We start from the raw sequence: 26,531 nt of genomic DNA, 5'->3' as shown, positions 1-26,531 counted from the left end.
TGAAATATATATAAATATTGGTTATTAATTATTTTTTTCGTATAATGAATCGCTTTTTTAATTTTTAAGATTTCCAAAATATTATTCAGTACTATGGCACAAATCATCGTTGTTAGGATGGGTTGCCTTAACTTAAAAAAAAAATATTTATTTATTATTTATATACGCTAAAGGGGCTTTAACAACAAAGATGTACAATTAAAATTCAAGCATTTTATGGTATAAATAATCAATATGTAGGTACTTATCCATTAAACAACATTTAAAAAAATATATTGAATGATATTATGCATTGTTGATAGATATATATAAGATTAAATACTGCATAAAATTAGGTAGCTACATAATTAAATGTATTTGAAAAATTATATCGGCTTTAGGCAAAAAAAATAAGTTTACAGTCGATATTATTTAAGTGTAGGTAAACAAAATAAAAAAATAATATAACCATGCAACACAAATGTCTTTAAAAAATATAATATGTACAAATGTAAAAATTAATTTTAATAAAAAAAAAAATATATATATGAAGCTCTGGTATGTGGCTGAGTGTGCAGAGGAATGGGTGAACTGACTCCAAGATTAAATAGATGTACTCGGATTATGTCGTTTATTATGAATACACACGAGTCACCAATGACCATATATCAAAAGGAGTCTATAATTAGCAGGACGAGAGCCCCGTGTGGACGCGAACTTGAAATTGTTGCGCCAGCATTGCTAACTGAAGAGCACTTAAGTGCTGACAACTGGCAGTGATCATTGATTAATTAATTTTTTTTTAAATTACCAACCGGTTTTGGAGCTACGCATTCTCCTTTGCGTAGCTCCAAAACCGGTTGGTAATTTTAAAAAAAATAAAAAATCAATGATCACTGCCAGTTGTGGTATAATTGAGAATTTAATATAAATCCTATTTTATAATTTTACAGAGTCTACATAACTCTAATACTCCCCTCACCCCCACCACTCACTCCATACCTCCACAAACATAAAATACTACTTGACAATGTATTAGACTCATGTATACACTTAAAATTATAAAATATGATTTATATTCAATTCTCAATTATTCTCAAGTGTTTTTACTTGAATTAATATCTAAATTTTTTCAATGTACTTCTTTCAGTTTGCAACGTATCAATAGAACAAAGAAAACATCAGTAGCTGGATTAGAAATTTCCCACCGGGATAAAAGTCCTCCAACTACTCTTAACTGGAGAAGGAAAATGTCTGATCCAGATATTCACCACAACATCGGGCATATCTTGAGTATATCTAGTAAGTTTCCAAAAACTGTGTCTTGTTTAGTACCGTAATTTAAGTACTTTTATCCATGAATTATTTTTGAGGAAGTAGGTAACTTCTTATAAAATTCAAATAAAATAGAACAATGTTCATTTCTTTATTTTTTTCCATGGTTAATTCATTTTCCCGCTTCTTCTGTGCCTAAACTGTCACATCTCCGCGCTTTGTTTTAAAGTGTTTTATTTTGTATTACAAACACCTAATAGTACATTATATTTTTTTGATTTTCACAGTTTTTAAAATACTGATTACTTTCTTCCGGATTTTTACGCCATTTATTGTTGGCAGTCTTTGCCAACAGACACATTGCAACATCCATTGGCCCTAATTTTGGCATATTATTATTTAGGTAAACAGCGTGGGTCCTGTGGAAGTGATAGTATAGGATCAGAGGGCCTTGCAGGAAGTTCTCCATCTTGTACAGACACCAATGGGTCGACTGCCCTTCTACGAGCAGGTCGTGCTCTGATCAACCCTTTCGACCCGTCACACGTCACAGTCAAACTGACTAGTAACCGAAGAAGATGGACACATATCTTTCCCAAAGGTAACAGTCTCAATTCAACCATATGAAAACTGATTTTCCGCATAGTCGGGACATTGTTGCATATCATGCAAGCTATATGCTGTGCTGATCAAAAAAATATTTCTGTTCCTTTTTTATTTATGATTCACAGTTTTTTAGACATAATAATGAAATAACTACTATCTATATTCCAACTCCTTGGGACCTTTGCTCTGTGCTAAGTTAAAACAAACAAAACAAAAAACAACAATAAATATACATACAATCACTCGCAACTAAACTAGAACAATAAAATTCTTTGCAAAACAAATACAAACAATTTACGTGAAAAGCACCAAAAAATAAAAACTAAAATGCGATGTAAATGTTAAAAAAAACATTCAAATTCAAAATACGTCAATTAAAATATTACATGAATCTCTAATAAAAAAATTGCGTATAAGTATAAGAAAATGTGTTTACCATTGTTGAAATGGACTGTATAAATCCGTCAATAAATAATAATAAAAGAAAATTGACTGTCTCGTGAAAGCGTGTAAAAACTGTCCGGATGAAAGGAAAAAGACTTTTCATTGATCTGTAAGTACCTAGGTACTTGTTTATGATTGAATTCCTAAACTAAAAATGCTTAATATTCAAATATTGAATTTAATTAGGTGCCTAGGTACTTGTTTATAGTTGATTTCCAAAACATAAAATAATTCATTTTCAAATATACAATTCTTTTTGCAAATGTCAAACTCTGCGCTGCTTATCGACAGTAATGCATTTTGTGTAAGAATCAGTTTTTTTTTATTAATGTGTCATATGTCTGTTAAAATTATCTAAGCATTACTAAAAATCCAATTTTATGAAACAGAAATGAAGTAAAAATCTACACTTTACTATGAAAAGAGGAGGGGGTAAAAGTGGATAGGAAAGATACTTTATATTGAAATTATATTATTTTGTGTCCTTTATTTTTAGGTCCCACGGGAGTACTGATCCAGCAGCATCACTACCAGGCCAGGCCAGCGGGGGACGAGGAGGGGGTTTCCCCCACGCCTCCACTCCCGGCCACCTCCGCCCCTCCTCCTACTCCTACCCCCACCACGACACACACTCCCCCGATGCACTCACACCTGAACTTTTTTGGTGAAGGTAAGTTGAGTAAGAGATATGTGAATAAACATATATGAGGTGATAGGACATTCCTGAAAAATATGGTCAGCAAGTATGAATGATACATTGATCGTCCAGTTCATTAATAGAACATTTCCAAATTACAAATTTAAAGATAATGACAAAATAAGTATCTTTATGGCACCAATTTTTTTATTTTTAGGTTAGGTGATTTCATAAATTGTTAATATGTCTTCTATATTAGAAGAACATTTTGAATCTTTTTCATATCATCAAAGCAATATTACGGCTTAATTCTGTAGAAGTTTTTTGTATAATTTTTTTTGTTTCAATTATCCATATATAGACGATAGATATTTTATTTTTATATATAACTGCATACTTACCGAATCTTTACAAATCTTATTTTATCGGTTAAATTTACATAGACTCTACAAAATGATGACAAAAAAAAATCTGGCATTGGCCCTGTGGTATATGAATAAAAATATAAGTATACAACAATAAAAATATGAGCTAAACATATTATAGAGCGGTGGTCCCTGGGGTTCCGTGGAGGGTCACCGGGGTTCCGAGAGTTAGCCGCATTGCCATAGAAAACATTACATAACGAACATACAGAATCCATTCAAACATCAGACCAAACCATCAATATTAAATGTGTTAGGAGTATGAGAATTTGATCGATATTAAGAATTCATCTTCTCTTAAACAAACAATCGAATCAGCTGATTCAAACTTGAATGACTTTTGTGTTGGACTTAAAGATGAACACCCTCCAGTCGTTGATCAGGCTATCATGGTTCTGCTTCCATCTGTTTCGACTTACCAATGTGAGACTGGCTTTTCAGCTTAAGCCTACACTAAAAACAAGTTCAGAACTAAACTGGACGCCTTTCAGATCTCCGTATTCAATTGTCGGACATTGAACTTCGGAATTTTTTTTTAGGAATCTCTAAGTTCAGTCATATCACTCCACTACTTCGGGAACTACACTGGCTACGTTTTCCACAGAGGGTCGAATACAAACTCTGTTGGCTTATGTATAAGTCACTGCATAACTCTGCTCCGAAATATCTAAGGGAACTATGCATTCCAGATGAACTAGCTGACAGGCGTCTCACGCTTAGATCAGCTACGTCTACGGCGAGAGGAAAAGTTATTATACCTCTACGCAAACAGCGCACTAAATTTAGTGAACGCACATTTGCGGTCGCAGGCCCTATGGCATGGAATGCTCTCCCAGCAGAGGTGCGAGGCTGTAAAAGTGAAGTGATGTTTCGGAAAAAACTTAAAACCCACTTGTTCTCTAAATCATTTGAATAAATCCGTAGCATGTGACAACAAAATAAATTATTTTAATTAAATTACAAATTTAAAAGCTTCAATTAAATTAATTTAACAAAAGAATCACTAAGTAAAGCGCCCTTGAGGTATTTTTTTACGAAAATGGCGCTATATAAGTTATCCAAAATAATAATAATAATAATAATGAATATAATTTGTGTTTTTATAAGTAAAATGGTGAAAAAATTTAATTCTTCACATTAAATACGTGCAGTAAAGATTTTTAACTATAAATATACATAGTCTTTTTTTCAAGTCGAACATTACAACATGCGAACAATGATGTGTCATTGGCCTTAAAAAATTTTTTTTGGTTAATTTTTACTTTTTTATTGTCGAGAGGTGGTTTTCCCAAAAAAAGGTAGATCAATATTAGGGTTCCATAACCACAAAAAATTGGGAACCGCTGTTATAGAGCATAGAAATAATTTCTAAATCCCACTAAGGCACTTTTTGTGGCTTGATCGTGGAGATTTTTAATAATACCTGCGTCAATAAAATTTAACTGCCAATAATGAAGCTTGTTTATTTTTTACTCTAGGTTCTTCTGTTTTGATTTATTTCAGGTCGCAAGAAGATGTCACTAAGTTCCTCCTTCACTTCCAACCCTTACTCCCCTCAGCCTCCCACCCCCGCGCCCACCCACAATAACAACAACATCGTCCTCCTCTGGGGAGTCACGGGAGAACAGGAGTGGACTCCCGCCCTAACTACAGGTCAGTGCTAAATCAATATGTTAAGTGAGTAAGTGAGTGAGCTATGCTGAACATTGTAGTTTCCAGGGATATCGGGCATTAGGTGTATGATATGCCTCCATTCCTCCCGGTCCCGTGTCATGTTGGGGGAAGCGATTAATGAGGATCCCGTTAATTCCTTTACTCGGTCAGTTCATCATATAGGAGACCGTCCTCTCTTACCCTCAACTGTTCCTGTTTCCACCAGCTTTTGGAGGCTCTACTCTTTCTTTGTTGGTTTATGTCATGAACAGTTTTTTTACTTATTGATAATTCCTGGAGAATATAGACGTTTGTGCGTCTTGCTGTCCACAGAATGTGTAGCATCCGTAGAACTCTACATACACTATTCAATTTTTAAAAACATTTACTTTTTTCTGCTTTATAATTTTTATCGACTTTCAATGCAAATTGGAATGTTTAACATGTGCTTATTTTTCAAATGAATTTTTATTTATGTACATAAAAACATTGGATACCAATATTATTATTTTCGTAATTTGGATTCAGATTGAGACAGATTTTCAACCCTGAAAAAAAACAAATAATATTTATTGGAAATTTTTGGGTTTTTTGTAATGTACTTTTTTTTATCAATACATGCTTACTTTTAATAACCTAAACACACGTAAACTAAAATGTACTCTATGTCGCTCTTTCTTTATACCTTTGAAAAATTACTTACTCTAAACAATTTATGTTTATTGTTTATTTTGTATATTTATTTGAAAATTTAAAGTATTTTTTCCTCAATTTAATAGCTCAACTGAATCATACTAAAAACGTTTTTTTTTTTGTAAAACATGATTTATGTTGGATCCACGGTGTGTTGTGTTATATTCTGTGTGTTGTCTGTTGTTTGTCCACAAATACTAAATATGGCAGTGTATTATGTGGGTTTTGTGAAATTCATGTGACCATTCATTATTGGAACTCTTAATAATCTAACAACATTCACTCCTTGAACTAACTCGGAAGTAAAGTTGGTAAACTCCATTACGTAACCTCCATACTCAAATCACATTCATGTAAACTATTTTCCTAAATTAATGTTCTAGAAACAATAGTAAAATTGTAATTATGTACAGTGATATTAAGTATGTATTTTTTAAAATAGTACTGAAAAATAATACTACAGCAAAAAAAAAATCATCGATGTCGTCGTCACAAAAATTATGTTTTAGTTTTTTCACAATAAGTTGGAATCTGATTTTTTCAAGAACTCGGGGTCAAAGATGCAAGTTTTATTAACTTTTTAAAAATTGAATCCCTATTACAAATACTTCAATGTTGTAATTCAGCATTGTTATTTGATATTTTAGCTAGTTGTGTATTTTTTTTATTCAATCATAATCATAGCTTTAACTCTTGTGTGGCTGTGATGTCACACTTGTCTACATACGATAAAAGACTTGATATATCTCTCTTTATTTTTTAATGATGAAGTTGTATTTTTGTAAACCTCAAATGGATAAAAATTAATTTTGTAAAACTAATCTGGATTTTAATACAAAAAATATTTATCCTTGCCACGCGAAGAATGAATGTGACGCCAATATAGCAATAAATATATAGGAGAGAGCACAGTGATAGGACTCATAACAAGAAAGACTAAGACGCTTTTCTGTTTCCAGTGTTTGTCAGAAAAAAGATTCAGTTGGTTATTGACAGTGATGGGGGATACGCGTACAACGTACAACGTAGATGACCGACGTATTTATGATTTAAATTTTATTTTGCTGTAGCAGGGCTAAATTATGTTTTTTTTTTTTTTTATTTTTTTTTTATACGCCTTCATTTTTATAAATTATGGAAAAGGAATTATTTAACAGTATGTCTCCATGTTATTTTTTTTTCGAATATCTGAACTTTACAGTATTTCATCTTTTGCTTGTAATACGATGTTACATCACCACTTGCAAAGGAATCATTTACCACATTCTTTTAAGAGTTAACCTTATTCTAAATGATGTTTCAATCCTGTTTTATTATATTTAGGTATATATTCAAGTTTAATTATTTGTTTAAAGCTGAGTGTACATTGCTTGATAATGTCTGTATTTCCTTTCTGGCTGTCTGCGTACACGGATACTAAATATGCATTCGGCCGTCTCTGTTGCTCTGTCGGACTATCAGTGGGAAGAGTTATCATAGGTTGGCATAAACATGACATTTATTCATCGTATTCAAGTAGTGCTTTACTTTGTATGCCTTACAAAAGTCCCATTAACTTAGTCTTTATAAATATGTTGACCGACTTAGAAACATTTGACACAAAGAAAAGATATATTTTGAATATATTTTTCTCTGTAGATTTACATCAAATTCTTATTCACACTATTTATTCATCTAAAATTCAGCTAAGTCGCTGCTGAAGTATTCTAAGCATCTTAAATTAATTAATTATTCACAAATTTTTCAACATGCCCAAATATTATTTTACTAAAATGCTAATTGGTTAAAAAAAAATTACTTAATAAAGTTAAGTATTGTTTACAACCTTTAATTTTGTAAACTTATTTTTACCAAATATTTTTATTTTGATTGTGTCATTTATTTCTAATGTTTTTAGAGAGCTTAGCTAGTAAACGTAGTCCATATATGTATTTTTTAATGTTTATGGCTTGGGATTGTAATGTGTTTTACGGTATATAAGTTTTATTCAAAAAACATTATTATTTATGTTTAGCAAGATGTTATTTTTATTTTCTTTACAAAGTTTTTTTGTATTTGTATTATTGAAATTCCAAGCTTTGATAACAATTTGTACTTTTTATGAAGTTGGATTACAAAATATTGGTAAGAATTATATGCATATCTTACTATGTAATATTGTAAATTACTTTATTACAATATAATTTGTTCTATTTTATTTTTAGTGGGCATGTATTTTGCATTATTTTTTCAACAGAATGAGCATGTTGTTATTAACTTTTAGTTAACCCTTTCAGGCCGGAAATACAAAATATTTTGTATATTATATATTGTATATTATATATTGTACTAAAGGATTTTTTTTTTTAATTTTTGAAATCATTTGACATTCATTTTAATGAACACTGGCTCTCAAATTGTTAATAAATCGACAATGTTCGAGAAAAACAAACAATATGTGTTTATTCAATCAAATTTGTTTAATTTTATTGAAATAAATTTAAAACTTGTTTGTAAAGCATTTAGAAAGACGACCGGAATTCACTCCAAAACAAACAAACCGGCTAGAAGCCAACTGTTGAAAACTAAAAAACTAACTTTTCTATGTAATTTCGACGATAGATATGTTCTTAGGGATACCAATAATCGAAAAATAAACTTGCCACTTTTTTAATTTCGGTAGCTACTTGAATAATATAGTTGAGCATAAACTCGGGCTGAAAGGGTTAATGTGACTAACCCCTCAACTAACAATAAATTAATACTCTTATTTAAATATAAAACTTACCCTACTTGACCCCTACGACTGAACTGTACGTAAAAACACGCCAGTTTAACATGAAATGCTTGATGAAAATTGAGACAATAAAAATTGTTCCTAAAACTGATTTGGGAAACATACAAGACGATGACAAAACAGTAACCAAAAATGCTGACGTACACTGATATAATCCCAGGCAACAACAACATTACCCAAAAAAGCAAGGATTGGAGACAAACCAAACGAAATATAACATGACTTGTTATTATAAAATATTTTTATTTCATGCATATTGCATTGCAGTATTTTTTTTATCTAGGTATTACCCTCACTTTTTATTGTTACTTTTTAGTCCAAATTTGCTAACTATTTTTGTAGCCAGTTGTATTTATAACTTTCTTTGCTTACATACACAACACCAATAATTATTTTAAAATACGTCATCAGTGATACTGTAATATTGCGTAACCTTTAGAGTAATAATTATTACTAGGCGTAACCTTTTTTTTTAGAAAAATGATTTACTGCAATAAATTTGTTGTAGGGACTAAGAGTGGTTAGTTTTAAATAATTGCTATTTTTACTCTAAATAATGATTTTTTTTATACTCTAGCGGTATTTTTGGTTGATTAAAATTGTAAGTAATGTAATGTCGTAACAGGACAATTTTTAGGTTCCCTGCCAAAAATTTTAATTGATAGTAATGCGGTATAGCGGTATCACCGACAGTACGTAAACTTGTGTAATTTTTCACTAAATAATTATTGATGTTTCTTTATTTTACTTTATTGCTGTTTCATGTGCCAAAAATATTTACAGTTTTCAAATATTTTTTACCTAAATTGGATAATTAAAATAAAAAGAAATATTTGTGTTCTTATAATTTACGCAAATATTTAAATTTTTGGGGGCATTTTCAACAAGTTATAAATAACTCACTATTAGAAAATGGAAATCGAGTTTGGGTATAGTGGGGCTCGAATCTTAGACCTTCGATCCATTAGTCCGCGACTCTAGCCACGGACCACAACCCGATTCCATTTAGTGCAGATATTGTGCTAATTCTATCTTTGCCGCTTCATTTAGTTTAGTGATTAACATATTTGGATACGTTTCCTCCTGGGTTCATTACCCAACAAAATTTACATTAAATATTAATTTGTGATTTTTTACTTCAATGTAAGGGAAGGAAGATAGTGGCAATGTTGTTTAAATAATTGCCACAACTATGTTTGTCAATTAGTAACTTTTGCCTGCACACGGTTGATATTAAATTATTTCTCGGTTCTACTTTTCCTATTCACATTTAATTTATGATTGCATACATTAAAAATGTATCTTACTACTGTTTAGGCGTGGATTGGAAGTCCTTGACTATTCCAGCGTGTCTTCCCATAACAACAGATTATTTCCCCGATAAACGCTCCCTACAGAATGACTATGTGGTCTCCGACTACAACTTGTTGCCTGATGATGTGAACGCTGACTTCGCTCAGAACAGAGCAATCTACAAGGATCCACTGACCACATTAGAGGTGTTCAAGGAACTAGTCTCTCAACGCCTGGCACAGGTATTGTTTGAACATGTACAATATTTGTTTATTATTATATATTTACAGTTACTACATATACTGAAAAAAAAACATCATACCACGAACACAAAATACTACAAGGCACAAAAACTTGACTTATTACCTCTTATTAGTATTTGTTTTAGTAATTAGTAGAAACTGTTAAACTTATAAAATAGGATAATATTAATTACTAAATTAAACCTTTACGAGGAAGCTTGTGTAGTTTTGAAACCAGTCGGTAACTAAATTAATATTAAGTTGTTTCAAACAGTGTTTTTATTTTAATTATATAGGGGGGTAATTACTACAACTAGGTTACTTCAGCATTTTTGAGTTACCTTCTATAAAAACATTCATAAAAAAGTTGTGATTCATTCAAATCATATTATGATGATTTTAATGCAAATCGTCTATTTGTAGCACTCGTGGAGGAAGTAAAAAAAATGGGTTTTTAGTGGGTAACTTACAAATGCTGATTTTGAAGTTACCTAGTTTTAGTAATTACCCCGTGATATATGAATTTGTTTTGAAAATGTGTTGTCAAAAAACTTAAGAATCCTTCTCTTGCACATAAGGGCATCTCTTGGTATTATTAGCTACAAAAATTGCATTTATTTATTTACATACTCATTCAGTCCATTCGGCTACAATAAATACATTTCATTTTAATACCATCTATATATTATTTTAGTACTGCTAAACAATATTTATTAATAATATATGAGAACACAACAATTATAGTAAATCACTACATCTATATTTCATATCATATTTTGAACCGGGTTGTGGTTCCATGATATTATTGTACTACACCTCGATTTCCATTTTTCCCACCCGCTTACAAGCCTCTAAAATAGAAACGTAGCGGGTTTTTCCTTTTTTTTAAATATTTTTTTCTTAAATCTAGAGACTTTGTTAGAACCCAAAATTGTTTTGTGTTGCTTAATATTTGTTGACATTGTTAATCTGTACACAGGGCTTCCAGTTGATAGTTGGGGTAAATAGTGGTGAGAGTATGGAAACGGAGTGTGGGCTTCCTTCCTCCGCTGTTGCCCCCGCAGCACCCCGCGCTCCCGCCCCCCCTCGCCACCTACTCTCAATCGGACGTATCTTCCACAAGATCATCTTGGTTGGCTCCACCATTACGGTCACTAGATACCGCCCCAGGTAATTACTTATTTAACTAGCTGTAAAAGTGACCTACCTTTCAATCTTTCTAGATTTAAACAATCACTAAAATAGACTAGATCTTGTTATAAGGTAGTTATTATTGAATTTTTTTGTCCTAGTTTTAATTTTCTTTAGTTGTATTTTATTTCAATTGTACCTGTATGTATATTTTTTGAAAAGAAACATATTTACTGTTGTTAAATGGAGTGAATAAATCCTCAAATACATAAAATGTTTTTTTTTAAATAATTGTTTTTTTCTTCTGGCAGTTTATAATTGCATTTATGTTCCAACTCAGAAATTAAATTGGCAGGATAGGACGAAAGCAGAGTGAATGGGGTTAAAAGGCTCTTGAAGAAAAATGTGCCGGAAATTACTGTATGACAGGATTACGAATAATGAAATCTGGTACAGGTATCAGAAAAAGGTTTTAACCCTAAAAGACTGCTAAAAAATCCCTCTAGAAACAGTGCTGTAACGTCGTGTTATATTAAGCAAATTATGACATATTTTGAAATACGTTTTGTCCTACAAGGTCGGGGCTGTTCACGGAGCTGGGACAAGATAATATTGACATATCTATTGTAACGGCCCTTTAGGAATTGGCATAACCTGACACATTTGAATGCACAATATAACTATGTACCTATTTGCTTAAAATGTGTAAACTCTTTCCCCCAGGCACCCGTACCCTCCCTTCAACATCCACTACCGCTACCGGTTCCACGCCCCCCACCACGACACGTACGAGGTATCCTGGGTCTCCTTCACCACAGAGAAACTAGAGAACTACAACTGGAACTATATGGACCACTACATCTGCACTCGCGGCGACACCGACTTCCCCTTAGTTGAGGTATCAAAGATTATTTTCAATTTTATTTTCTTCGCTGTTCTTCCATCCTGTGTAGTATTTTCAGATTATTTATACTAGAGTATTTGTTTCTTACTTAGTGTAGAAGTTTGATAGTATTATTGTTGAACGAGTTTCTGATTACTCTGTGAAAATGTATGCAGGCATTAAAGTACTGGCGTTTCCGTACCCTCCTTCTGCCCCTCAACAACCCGGCCACCAAGAAGATCCTGGAGGGAGCTCCACACTGCGATATCTACCCGGATCCTACGGCTGCCTACTTGGACGACCTATCCACGGGTTTTCTTAAAATGACCGAACTGCATCTCAATAAGATCAAGAGACCTAATCTTAACAAAACTAAGGTAAGGTTACGTACTACCCGTCAGCACTACCAGTAGAATGTTTTTAGTTTTCTAGTTTTTATTACTCCTTATAGATCAACACTACATTGGCAAACAAAAATTAATTGCACCTAATTCAACAAAAAAATACAATCTAGTAATAAAATTATAAATTTACTTTAAAATATACATAGTGAGGAAGTTCAATGTCTTTTTTTTAAAAAAATATTTCTTAATAGACTATTAAACTAAGCCAAATTTTTAAAAAATAAAAATATTTATAGCGTTATCAGCACTATGATTGAACTGGAAATCTATCACAGCGCTTTATCGTCGGTTGATTTAGCAGAACTTGTGATGTCATTTGAAGTATGTAACTCATTTTCATTAATTTTTTCATACATGTTTCAGAAACTTCACTCTACAATTAAATGTTCCAATTTTTTCCCCCTGTAAGAAAACATTTTTTTTATTGAATTTCTCATAGCACTGAACTTCTTCATTATTATTCTAATCATAATATTTTTTATCATATTTTCTAAATACGTAAATATTGATTTTATTTTCACTTAAATAAACTTGAATTGCCTCACATGCTGACTTACTGCATAAATTATACAATAAATACTTTGATAAAAATAAGAATTTTTCACAGAACGCAAACTCAATTATTATTTTTTTCTATTTTCAGCAGAGCTGTGATTCCAGTTATGATGTTTATAATACGTACTCACATTTTTCATTAAAACATTTAAGGTACAGGATACAGGCATTGCCGTTGTTGGAAGCGTCAATTTGCTAATTTTTAAAAGTTTTCAGGAGCAGATCCATAAATGTTGTTACCGGAAATAAACCCACATTATCCACTACAATTTCACTTTACAAATACACACAATTCTTTTTAATGTGCTCTTGATTAATATGTGCATAATTTACTGTTGTGTTTACTACTTTGTGAATACATACATTGTTTGAATCATTACGGAAAACTGTCTCGTATTATACTATGTCTGACGTTTGCTTATTTAATACTATCCACCTTTCTTTGTTTTGTTAGGTCAAATGCATAGTGCTAAATACATAAACCTAATTTAGCTCTTTTATTTTGGGTTGTTCGTGCACAAATAAAATGTTTTTTTATTTCACCTTTTTTATTCTTGTGTAGTTTACGCTCTGGTGTAGGTTTTGTGCACAACTGCATATTTAAAACATTTGATGTGTTATTTTAAACTGAATGCAAGTTAAATTATTGTATCTTCTAATTCTCTTGAATTATTATCGACCCTATAATATTTATGTGTATGTAGATGTTTTATGTCTGTGATCGTACGCTCGGGTTGTATATATTTATTGTTCTATATTCTATTAATTTCACTGTTAACTTGCAACCTTTTTGTCTATTGGCTCGTTATCTGATTGAAAGAAACGTCTTGGTTCCTTCAGTTTATATTTTTTTATGTGACATTTTCTCAATAAAATGTTCTCATCAAATAAATATTGACTGGACTAAATTTTTTTTTTGAGTAAATGATATTCTTTAATCTATATTTACAATCCAAAATTTAATCATCTCAATGTTCAATTATTATTTTTAATATTAGTAGTTAATTTTTCAACAGAAAAACATATTTTTGAATCAACAGTACATGTGATAAAAAAATTTAACAAGGTGTATATAAAAAAAAAAATAGCAGATTAAGCTCACAAAACAATTATGCATACATTTTATTTTAGAGTAGTTTTTTTTTTAAGAAACTCGAAAATTATAAAAAGTGCAGGGTACATAAAAAAACCTCTTTCAAACAGATTTCAGGCCTTGTTAGTCTGCTTTGCATGTAAGAATTAATATGTGAATGTATTTACTTCTGCAGTACTGTAGTAATATTGACTTTCCAGGCTCCTAATCAATAGGAATCCACAGTTGTTATAAATGTGATATATAATATTTACATCTTTATTTTGTTGTAACGAGGGAAACACTATGATATTACATTACAAGAAAATCTTAGCAAAAAATATACTGGCAACCCTAACATTAAACGGATGTATATTGTGATAAAATAACACAATTTATAAGAAAAAGTACTTAAATAACAAAACCATTGGTACCGATTCTCTATGACATGAGATGTATTTATTTGCTCTTTGGATTTTCTGAGGTTTTTTCTACTACATTTTAATTTCAATGCTCTCCTTTTTTTAGCCTCGTAATAAACTGAAATATTCATATAGGATCTCAACTTACTCATTTATTTAAACTCTACATTTTTATAATTTTCCAGCAATTCTATAGTAAAATTGTGTTTTAAAAAACCAGGCTATGTCAGATTTATCTGTATTTTATTGAGAAATATTTGTTGCTGGGATTTTCTTTTAACAAAAATAACCATAACACAAGTTAACGGATAAGATCTCCAGTATTTGTACAAATTGTTTTACTAAACTAGTAACACTAGTTATTTGTTTCTTCTGCAAAGCTGTGCCCGGTTGGATTTCAAATTACATAGTAATAAATTCAGTCATTCTGGTATTGAAGAGAGAACACCGCCACAACCAAATAATCTTATTTTCACTCAATACAGATGTGCATTTTACCTTACAATATAATATCGTGGGGTATAATTTTACCTTACAACTAGGTAACTTCGAAATCTGCGTTTTTGAGTTACCAATTAAAACACATATTTGTATCATCCTCCACGAGTGCTGCAAACAGATGAGTCGTGAATAATTTGAATGGATGACTTGTCTATTTGTATCATTCATGGAGGAGGATAAAAAAATGTGTTTTTAGTGGGCAACTCACAAATTCTGTTTTAGAGTTACATACTTAGTTGTAATAATTAACCTGCGATATGATATCAATCAAAAACATAGGTCTTACATTTTGGAAAACTTTTTTTTTATCTCGGTAAAACATATATGTATTGTAGCCACAACACTACTGACCTAATTGGAGATTGTTTTTTATTTATGCAAAACATTCTTAATCAAAACTGTTTTGGCAACTTTTTTTTTCAAAATTTTGTTTTGGCTGTTCAATTATTTTCAAAATTTGGAGTTGTGTGTGTGTGTGTGTGTCAGGGCGCCGCCCCCTGCGCGCCCCCGCAGCTCACGCGGCGCCGCCACTCGACCAGCATCGTCACTAGGCAAAACAACCAGGTACTTAACACCTAACCGCACCCAATTCACCACCGCTTTTAATTCTATGTACATTTCCTCTTATTCATTTCATCCGTCAGCTGTTTGATATTGGCGCGGTCTGGGAGATTATTTGATACATTTCTCCATAAAATTATGTGTACTCAATTTGTTTGCCGCTCCTTGTAATCCGCTAAATAAAATGTTTGTAAAAAAGAGAGATGTGATTTGAACCTCTGCGGCAAAAAATATATTTTACGATCCTATTTCATCCATGGTTAATTGAAAACATTTTTTTGCCGGTTCGAGCAATATTCCATACTCCGCCAACATTATTTGACAGCTTAAATTTATTCCTTGACACTCAAATGATTTTTTTAATTACATCAGTTGTAATCTGGCACAATGCCTTTTTGTATGATTCAATGCCATTTCATATGTCTCTTTAGACCTTTTAACTTTGCAGTTTTTACTACAAATTTGAATTTAAAAAAGTAGATGATAGAATTAAACAATGTAAATGTTTACTCTAAATTTACTAAGGCCAGATAACATTAAATGAAATAACATAATATATAAATAAATATTTTACAGAAATTGAAAATTCTAATTTGTGATGTTAAAAAAATATTTTAAAATTCAAGACATAAAATAAACTTCTGAGGCATGAAGTCTGTATAGGGTTTGTCAAAATAGAGTAGAAAACAAAGTAGGGGGCCAATAAACACACGGTTGAATTATAAAAATGTGTAACCCACAATTTTGTAAAAATACCAAAAAACATAATAGAGCCAAAAATATTTGTTCTGCATACAATTTTATCCATTTATTATTCTGAATTATGTGAATTTATTAAATTCGTCTATATATATTAGAATTGGTACTAATAAATTCCAAAAAATAACAATATATAGCATTTTTGTTCATAATATTCCTATATTTTTTCATAATTTATCATATAATAATTATTGAATCTTTTGTATATTTTTTCAGGTATTTGGTTTGTTTAAATGACAAATAATAAAGTAGACACGTTACAAAAGCATAGTAGATATATGGCATTTCAATAAGTGGGTAATTACCTTCCTTGCCTTTATTCTTTTAAGTATCTTCATCTTCAAGGTGTGAAGCTAAGCAGAAAAATTTGGTCGTGCGATATGAAAATGATTTAATTACATCGCAACTGTGAAAAACAATAGATGTTTTGTTATATTGTAATTTATTTATTTTTGAATGTGTTTTACTTTAATTTTTAACTACATGAATAATACTCTGACGCCCAGTATCCTTGCAATAGTAACAAATTATACAAAAATATGAACTATGGAAATATGTATCTCTTTGTCACATAAATGTTTGCATGTTGTTTATCGTGATTTGCTGTCTGTTTTTTTTTTTCTTCAATTGTTAAGGGCAATGCGATATTTGCTAAATCTGAGAGGTGCCAGTAATGAAATAACGTGTCTATTTATTATATGTCAGTAGTTTTTTCTCTGTCAAACTTATTTTTATTACCATTTCTAATAAAAATATCATTTTTAATGCAATCAGTATGAAATACATATAACAATCTTTAACTTAACAGTCTTTTAATATAAAAATATTTACCGTTTTCAGGACAAAGGCTTCAAATCACATTTCTGGAAAAAGTGGTTTCATTATTTCAAATGTGTTTTAAACCAATTGCATATTTTATCCACATTCTGGCAAAGTAATCTAATTCAATAGACATTTGCAGTTCAAATCCTTGTACTGGAATGTGTATAAGACCTTCGTAATTGGTTTAAAACACATTTGAAATGAAGAAAATGCTTCTTCCGCTTTGTCCTGAACACAGACAATATTATCATATACCAAACTTCAAGTACTTGACCACCTTATAGTATAATAATTCTCCTGAACGCTTGTATTTGGATTTGTAAAATGAATTCGATACATTTTTATCATTCTTCATAACTTTATATTTCCATTCATTATTAGCAATAGAATTTAACTGGTGTAGTGGCATGCATTAATAGTTACTACTTTATTTTTACATAAATTCTTGTTAGAAATTGAAAGCTGAAGACATTAATGCGATTAATGCTTACTCTAATAGATTTGCATCCTATCATTCTTAAGTTTTTATCACTAAATTATCATTAAATAAACTTCATGTTGCCCTGATACTGATGATGTTTTTCTGGGTTACTATGCCGTGTATTATTTATAATTCTCGACTCGACAAAATACCCTTGAAATCGAAGTATTTTATTAACGCCCCCTCTCATAGAGTCTGAAATAGAGGAACTGTTTTTTAACATCACAAAACTAAGAGTGGCTTTTAGGCAACTACATACCCAGGATGATCCGACTTGTAAATTCCAATCTGGTAAATGAAATGAAATTATTAACATATAAACAATGAATATTTTACAATACAATGATATTTGTTCATAAAATTATAAACTCTAATAAAAAAACAGAATTTTGGAAAAAAATTGATCGGAACCAGCATGAACACGATCACAATACTAGAGAAAAGAACAAAATTAGACTTCCATTTAGAAAAAAGGCAAAGTCACAAAATTCAATTTTATTTAAAGCAATTAAAAAGTATTACGAAATGGAAAAAAATATTTATGAAGAAAAAAACATATCAAAATTTAAAATAATGGTCAAGACATATGTGATAAACAATTTATAAATTAAATATATTTTCAATGTTGTTATTAGAACACACATAACAATATGTATGATATGTGTGCCTTACTTTAAGATTTAAATAAATAAATCTAAACCGTATTATTTTGGTGTTAAATTGAACTGTTTTATTGAACAACTAAAAAAGTTTTATTTATCGTTTTGCTCTTGTTATGCTCATGGTCTGGACTTTTTTTTATTCTGGCTTTATTTTTAAAAGTTTTAATTCTATCGCAAAATTTTGTGTTAATTATTTAAATTGGATTTATAATAATTTTTTTAAACTATTCATTTTAATGCATATTATTATTAATTTTTTTATTCTAATAAAATTACATACCCATTGCTTAAGTGAAAAATGCATTTTTGCATTAAAAAATGTTTCTAAAAATTGAGATATCTGTTGCATCTTTATAAACTGAAAATATGTATTTATTTATAAACGCCCAGAGGGCTCTTACATTATTTAGTTAAAAAGTACTTAAAGTATTACAGCAATTGATATAAAATAATCATTTGTCTCAAAAAATTCCTCAAAACCACTAAAAAAATAATATATAAGACCAGGCAACTGGCTAATTGTTTTGTGAGCATTGAACGCATTTATTTCTTCTTTCCCCTCCATCTTGTATAAGGTGGGTAGTCTAAATCAATTGGACAGTCTAAATCAAATGTTCAAAAATAAGTAAACGCAGGAATTTATATCTACCATAAAATATATTTTTTTTGTGTGGCTTTACTGAAAATGGGTGCATTTCATTTATATATTTTTGACTGTTTAATTTAGAATGTCCCATTACTGAAGCGTGTCCAATTACTGTAGCACCTACACTATATTTAATTGTTTCTGTATTTATACATCTTTCAGCTACGTTCCTTATAAATGGATAACTATTAAAATCACTCGTCAATGTGTAATTTTAGGGTATGATGTATGTACGAGGTGTGTTCAGAAAAGAATGGAAATTTTTCATTTTTGTGGGTTTGGAGAGCCTGATTGTAAAAATTGTTTTTATTATTATGTTGGTATACATGCCCCTGAAGTATGCTAAAATTTTCAGCTGTATTCATTGTTCACTTTGTCTGGCAGCCGCTAAAGTTAGACATGTTTTTATGAGCTCGGCGATTTTTCTTTGTTAAAAAAAATAGATCAAAGAATTTGTATTAAATTTTCTGTAAAGAAATAAATAAAGTGTAACAAAGTGTCTGAAATGTTAATAAAGGCCTATGGTGAGTCTGCTATGAGTAAAACAAGAGTTTACGAGTAGTATAAGCGTTTCCAAGATGGCCGTGAAGACGTTGAAGATGACGAACGGCCCGGACGCCCCAGCACATCAACAACCTATGAAAACATGGAAAAGTGTATGAAATGGTTATGAACGATCGCCGAATCACAATCAAAGAAGTCGCTGATGACGTTCACATATCGATTGGTTTGAAACACATGGCAGCAAAATTTTTGAATTTCGAACAAAAACAGCGGCGAATAGAAGTTGCTAAGGTGTCACTAAATGAATTCAACGACGATGCAGAACTACTGAAACGTGTTATAACAGGTGACGAAACATGGGTTTACGGATATGACGTCGAAACTAAGGCTCAATCGTCCCAGTGGAGGTATTCTGGATTGCCATGACGAAAATCGCCGAGCACGCCGAACACGTCTAACCTTTGCAGCTGCCACAGACAAAGTAAACAATGAATACAGCTGAAAATTTTAGTTTATTTCAGGGGCATGTATACCAACATAACAAAAAAAAATGACAATCGGACTCTCCAAACCAGCAAAATTTTTTAATTCCCGTTATTTTCTGAATACACCTCGTATTTGGATAATATTTCAATAAACTTTTAATTGAACTAAATGTAGATTTTCTTTTACTCTTACTTACCTTATTTATCTTGTATAATGTTAATTCCGTCATTTTGTATTTAATATGGCAATGTATAAATACGGAAGCATGTATAGCATGATTTAACAAGCATGCTCTCTCTTATATTGCACCTTCTACTAAAATTATCTAAAGAGACAGTATTTATTTGTGAAGTCTGTTAGTACAAAATGCTAGAAAGATTTTTCAACCGCAACATATGTATTTATGTGTTAAAACATCACAGTATTTTTTAATTTTATTTTAATACAAACAAAATAAAAGATTTATTAGAACTTATTATTTTTAGTTTAAGATTAAAATAAAACAATTTTTCTACCACTAATTAAATGGAGATTTAATTATTTCTGTTTTGGCTGATAAGTTGTTTGATTTTATCTATCTGTGTATCATTCATAATTTATTTGTGCAGACTTTATAGCTATGGGGTTAACTTATATATGAATATATATATTTATTTTCATATTTGACTCATAAAAACCTAACCCAACCCACATATTTATGCATTTATTATCAATCTCGGTATAACTCCCTACACAAGTGTTTACGTATTTCCGTGTTACAATACTCTGGATGCTCCGCAGCCGATGCCCGTGGGAAATTCTCCCTTCCGCGAGAGAGTCGGAAGTACCAGATTGCCGGACAAGCCCCGCCTGAGATTCGACACCATGTCAGTAGTGATGTTTGGATAGTACTTTGCATCCCTTTTGTTTCCTAGCATTCGCATTCGCCTGGTTGATATGACCGCTTCTTGGTTGACTTGATTTCCATCTACCCTCCATTATTCTCCCGCTAAACTTACAGCTTTGTTCTTCTTTACTTTAGTTGGATAGATACTTTTCTTCACAATGTTTGTATTTTTAATCATTTTCAACAGGTTATGCAAAAAATTTCAAATTAATTTATTATTTTTAATTTTAGATTTCTTATAGAGCTATTTATTTCATAGAGAATAACTACTATATCAGCGGTCGGCAATTATTTTTGGTGGCGGGCCGTATTAATATGTCAATTCTTCTTGTGAGCCTGGCATCCGTCGACGTCACTCGTGCTAGCCAAATACAACTTATTCAAAACCAATGTGCCTTGTATGCAATTGAAGAATTGCTGTGATGAAAAAATACAGTTTGCAATGGCTTTTTAATACAAAACGTGCAGACTACAACACTCATTACCCTAAACATTATGATTTATGAAAAAATACAGTGGAATCCTTGATTGAAGGCCAGACTCCATGCAATACTGTGGTCCGTTCAAAAACCGGAAGGGAGCACTTCACGGGCCGAATCTTGCCCGCGGGCGGCCAATTGCCGATCGCTGTTCTATATTGTAGTGAAACCACTATCCATCGTTCTTAAAAAAGCTTATCAAATATTTTTTTTTTTTAAACTGGGTACACACATATCTGAATTATTTTAGGAACAATCGATAGATGTTTCTCTTTTATATTTTTAATCATTTTTGTACTGCGCACATATTTTTGCATGTCTGTTGTATTTTTAATCTACAGCTTTGAAAATGTTTGGATATTATTTTTTTCATAAATCATGTGGCTCCATGGTGACGGTGAGAATAATAATTCTACTTCTTGTATTGTTGAAACAAAAATTTTCAAAGTTCTTGAAATCGTTAATATTATCTTTATTTATCAAACATTTGTAAGGTATTTTTGCTTTTTCAAAGTTACTATTGATGCATAAAACTGTTTGAAAACTTAAATTTAAATTCACTTTTATAAATCTCCGTTTCATTAAAATTTCATTTTAAAATTAAGACATATTTTCTATGCTGAACTCACAAATAAATAACCACTACTACCAGTGCACGGTATCAACCACTGTTACTTGTTAGTCTGCCTGTACCAGATACAATGTCTCTCTCTCTCTCTCTCTCTCTCTCATATGACTAACATGTAATTGGTAGATGCTATTTGATTGCTATAATTGACAGCAGCTTGTCACAATCACTGATAGGTGGTTTTGAGTACATTTCACCTCAGTCATTTTCCTTGGCAAAGTACCTTACAGGTGGGTGTTGAAATTAGATTTTTCTTTCAACCTCTTACCAAATTTTGCTCAACATGGTGAGTGGCTGAATACAATCACTTTTCTTCAGATGCTGTACTTACGCTTTACTTTTGACTTTGCTTGAACTAAAAATATGCAGTGGAGGAATCCTCGCTATCCCCCAGAGTAACCGGTGGCTGGTGGCAGGTCCATTGATTGTAGTTCCCGAATACTGATAATGGAGTGCTTTTAATACCCGAAATCTTCTGTGATAACAATATTTCCAAATTGAGAATGAATGCTGTGACTGAATAAAATGTTTTTGCTCATTTAAAATCCTGTACTTTTAGATTTCAAATTAATCAATGTTGCTGAGCCTACGCAGAGAATCTTTCATTTTCAGTTTATTTGGCTAGCGTAGTTGGTTAGACGGCCAACTGTGAAACTAGCGTCGCGTGTTTGATTCCCGCCAGTTGCAAGAAGAAAATCCCAGATAGATTATTTTCTCAATTGGTCTGGGTGTTGTGATCTATTTTTCATTACCTCTTTCCATATGCCCTCTATCCCACCTGCTGACAAGCCTCTGAGTAGAGACTTAACTGGTTATTCCTTTAAAATAAAATATAACATTAGAATAACCTATTTGTATATTAAAATAGTGTTGTTTTAATTTAAGTTTACTTGTATCATACAAGTGATAAGTACACACATTGTACAAAAGTTTCTTTTTCAGTACATTTAAAAAAAAAAAATTAATTGATATTTTCTCAAAATTTATAGTTTTTTAGGAGTTATTTATCAATTCATTGTTTGTTACATTTTAATAAATGATGTGTTTTACATGTCCAGGGTATAAATTTTGTTTAAAAATATTCTATACTTAGTGCTGTACTCATTGCATTACAAACTAAATGAAAGGTGAAGAATGGCCGTTAGAATACCCCTCCCTAATAAGAGCACTCCTAATTTGTGGTTCCAGCCAAATCCTTGTAACAAGAGTCCCACTAACGGATCGGCCAATGGAAAGTAAGTTTCCACTAACTACATTTCACAATTCTTTGGTATCTGCTAAAAGCGGATGTGGTTTATTTTGTTGTGTTTTGAAATATAAAATAATTCCATTTTTTTTTCACTATTAGTTATTTAATCAAAACAGATTTTGTTGAATTCAATTTTGGGGAGCTCTCATGAGTTATTTACACATCTTGATATAATTTGATTATTGAATTTGAATCAAAAAGGACACAAAATTTATTATATCCTCTTTTTATCATATTATATTCTTCACTTGTTTCAACTCTTGAAAACGAGGTGTACAAAAAGTTGTAAGTTGTAAAAACAGCGGAAGCAAAGGCTTCCGCTGTATTTTTGTTTCTGAAATTCGAGACCTTATTGTAAAATCGACCAACGACCTCAAATGGTAAAAATAAAATATACATATAGTCAAATGGAGGCTTGCAATTTTGGTATACCTCGGGGTACAGTGATAGGTCCGCTTCGATTTATTCTCTATTTAAATGACATTTTGTCAAAATAAAAATTCTAAAATAATATTATATGCCGATGATACGGTCGTTTAGTTGAGGGAGTTAACTGGAACTCAGTAAATTTAGTAGCTAATGACGTTATAAATAAATTAAAATTATGGGTTGACAAAAATATATTATATTTAATTACGGAAAAGACAAAAATCATCCTATTTTTTATTAACAAAACAAATTTAGATTCAGTAGTAAAAATAATTATTCACCAAAGCAATTGCAACAAAACTAAACTGCGATCTAACATGTTCAGTACTTGATACAACAGATAAAATTAAATATCTTGGTGTAACATAGACCAAAACTTAAAATGGTAAGACCGTATTAGTGAACTAGTTCAACGTATTAGAAAATGTATATACATATTTATTAGATTAAGGAATATTTTAAAAATCAACAATTTAAAAATATATTATTGTTATCAAAAGCATTTTTCACTTTGTGGTATGACATTTTACACTTATTTGTTTATAAATTTGTATAAACCACTTAATTTTTTTAATTACACTTCGACCGGTTTCGAGGTTACTACCTCATCGTCAGGAATTTAACTAACTTATAATAACACGCGTTGCTATTTATATAATAAAATATTGTATGAAAGAGACAGAAAATTGAAAGAAAGGGAGAGAAAGAAGATAAAATAAATCATAACGGGTTATTAAATCAATATTTTTTATACAAGAGAAAGAACTGTAACTATTGCATGTTTAGTGAACATTTTCATTTCATACATTTTCACTGTATGCATTTTTTTATACACTTTCCTCTTTATTAGATGAATATGATTGAATTTCAGGGCGGCCGGTAGTAAAGAACGAGTAAGAGCTGCAATAGCCAGTGATTCGGAACACACCGATGACTTTTATGATGAGGGGTATGTATGCGCTTACATTAGTTATTCAAATAAAACTTATAAGACTACAATTAATACACTTAATCATGCAATGTACTAGGTATCTAATTTTATATTAACGTCTGTGTTTTATGAGATGATCATAACATTAGAACTGTGGGAAGCGATAAATAAATGGTCCATGTGAAAAGTAATTTATAGGCGAAAGATACTATGGATTATAGAGAGGTTTCAAATCACAATGTTAAACAATATACGAATGTTGTTAATTTTTAAAATAATGTATATTTTCAACCTTTTCCAGAGATGTCACCGTAACTCTACTGAAGAGCAATGCGTCTCTAATTGAAATATTAGAAGCCATGAAAAATCCTGTTACTGGAGTAGGATTTATGGTTCAAACTGTTAGTCTTCCTTCCAACGCTTTCGTTTCTATTGACGCTATCCAGTGGATTATCAACCATGTCGAAGGAATTTCTGATATTGAAAAAGCCAAAGAGAAAATGGAGGTAACGTTGGAAATTTCTTTAGAAATATTATCAGGACATTTTTTTTCCTTATCAATAATTGTTATTTATTATTACAGGCTATGTTAAAAGAAGGACTTATTTGCCATGCTTCTGGTGATTTCTGCAAAAACTTTATAGTAGGATATTACATGTACTATATAGTTCCGTTGAAAAAGGAAGTAGGTAAGTGAAAATAAAACAATATTTATTTTACCACCTGTATCTTTAATATTAAATTTATCACTATGCAGGAAATAGGTATTTACCTCAGAGTAATAATGCACTAGATATAGAGGGGCTCTATCATTATTTTGCACAGAAGGAAACCGTTACATATTTTTGGTTAGCGACAACTTCACTCTCCTGGCGGCCATTTTGTTTTGTTTGACAACATGCGCGTAACGGACGCTTTTGTCAATGTGCTTGGCTTTGTTTGTAAATAACTTGGATATTTACTCGTTACAATAAGTTAAAATTGACAAAAGTGAATTGCAGTATGTTTGGTTGCAGCAGTAAGAGCATAGAAGGTATTAAAGGAGTCAGTTTTCACAGGTAATTGATTTCGAAAAATATATATATTTTTTTTATATGCCTCCACCCGTTTGCGAGTGATTTTGGATATTTTTATTTGATTTACATTGATTTTTGGCATTTATTGTCTCGACATGTGCATTCTACGATTTACTGTTAAAAAGTTTGAGTCTGTATCAAGTAGAGGTTGATTCAAAGTTCACTCGAAAATAGCACCGTCGACCTAGAAATCGCATTTAGAATGCCGTGTCCAAATTTCAGGCCCCTACGACATGTGTACGTTTCGGATATGTGACTGACAAACAAACAAACACACGTGTATTTTCAGTTTTATAAAATAAGTATAGGAGAATTATAGAAAAATAAATTGGAATAACCCTGCAAAAATAAATACACAGGTATACATTTAAAAGTAATTACAATCCAAATTAATATCTAATTGGCAATTCTTGACCTGAGTACGGCCTATTGTTTTGCTGCGAACTGTAGCTAACTTAATACTTAATTGTCATAGCATGGTTTTTCTACGTTTGGGCTCCTCTATAGCATGCGCATTTTTACTCTGAGGTATTTACACTGTTGTTTTTTTTGTCATAAAACACATCAGTTGAAAGTTCCAGCATCTTTTTTAATTCGGCCAATTTTTTTTTCTAAGTATCTATTTACTTTTACACAATAAATTTAATTTATGTTAACAATGCAACGCATTAAAAAGGCTTAACAAGGTGTAGGTTTTGACACCATTTAAAAAAAGCACTGTAATAATAAGTTCAGTATATGTGTTTGAAGCAGCGGCTGTTATGGATGTTACTCAAATTTTCAATCGGGTTTTACTGTGTTATTGGTTTAATCACAAGACCAAAACCAAAGCCAAAAACATGGGAACCCGGGAAACCATTGAAGAACTGCAGCCGGTGCCGAGAACGAGAACATCTTATTGTCAATGTTCCCACTTATCTTGAACCCAAATCCTTCAACAG

At 31.2% G+C, this 26,531-nt stretch overlaps 1 protein-coding gene across 6 annotated transcripts in view; it reads left to right on the top strand.

Annotated features, from left to right (window-relative positions):
* The first annotated feature begins 1,134 nt into the window (after positions 1–1,134).
* The window catches only part of LOC148271766 (GATOR complex protein Iml1-like), a 33,865-nt gene continuing 8,468 nt past the window's right edge, over positions 1,135–26,531 (top strand). The window contains exons 1-14 of one of the 6 annotated variants that reach the window (XM_088240959.1): positions 1,135–1,281; positions 1,658–1,855; positions 2,801–2,974; positions 4,870–5,019; positions 7,174–7,191; positions 9,806–10,023; positions 11,003–11,193; positions 11,878–12,052; positions 12,214–12,414; positions 15,478–15,555; positions 20,693–20,778; positions 24,455–24,532; positions 24,816–25,020; positions 25,098–25,203. In XM_088240959.1, coding sequence (XP_088097085.1) covers positions 1,230–1,281; positions 1,658–1,855; positions 2,801–2,974; positions 4,870–5,019; positions 7,174–7,191; positions 9,806–10,023; positions 11,003–11,193; positions 11,878–12,052; positions 12,214–12,414; positions 15,478–15,555; positions 20,693–20,778; positions 24,455–24,532; positions 24,816–25,020; positions 25,098–25,203 — 1,930 coding nt within the window. In that variant the 5' untranslated portion in view covers positions 1,135–1,229. Of the gene's footprint in view, positions 1,282–1,657; positions 1,856–2,800; positions 2,975–4,869; positions 5,020–7,173; positions 7,192–9,805; positions 10,024–11,002; positions 11,194–11,877; positions 12,053–12,213; positions 12,415–15,477; positions 15,556–20,692; positions 20,779–23,093; positions 23,141–24,454; positions 24,533–24,815; positions 25,021–25,097; positions 25,204–26,531 lie in introns of all 6 variants that reach the window. The other 5 variants (XM_088240961.1, XM_088240964.1, XM_088240962.1 and 2 more) reach the window with 5 other exon arrangements.

The sequence above is a fragment of the Micrasema longulum genome, unplaced genomic scaffold (assembly GCF_059751315.1).
Source record: "Micrasema longulum isolate JH-2025_06_02 unplaced genomic scaffold, ASM5975131v1 h1tg002666l, whole genome shotgun sequence".
Classification (NCBI taxonomy): domain Eukaryota; kingdom Metazoa; phylum Arthropoda; class Insecta; order Trichoptera; family Brachycentridae; genus Micrasema; species Micrasema longulum.
Note: the sequence above shows the minus strand (reverse complement) of the source record. Positions and strands in the feature narration are given on the sequence as shown.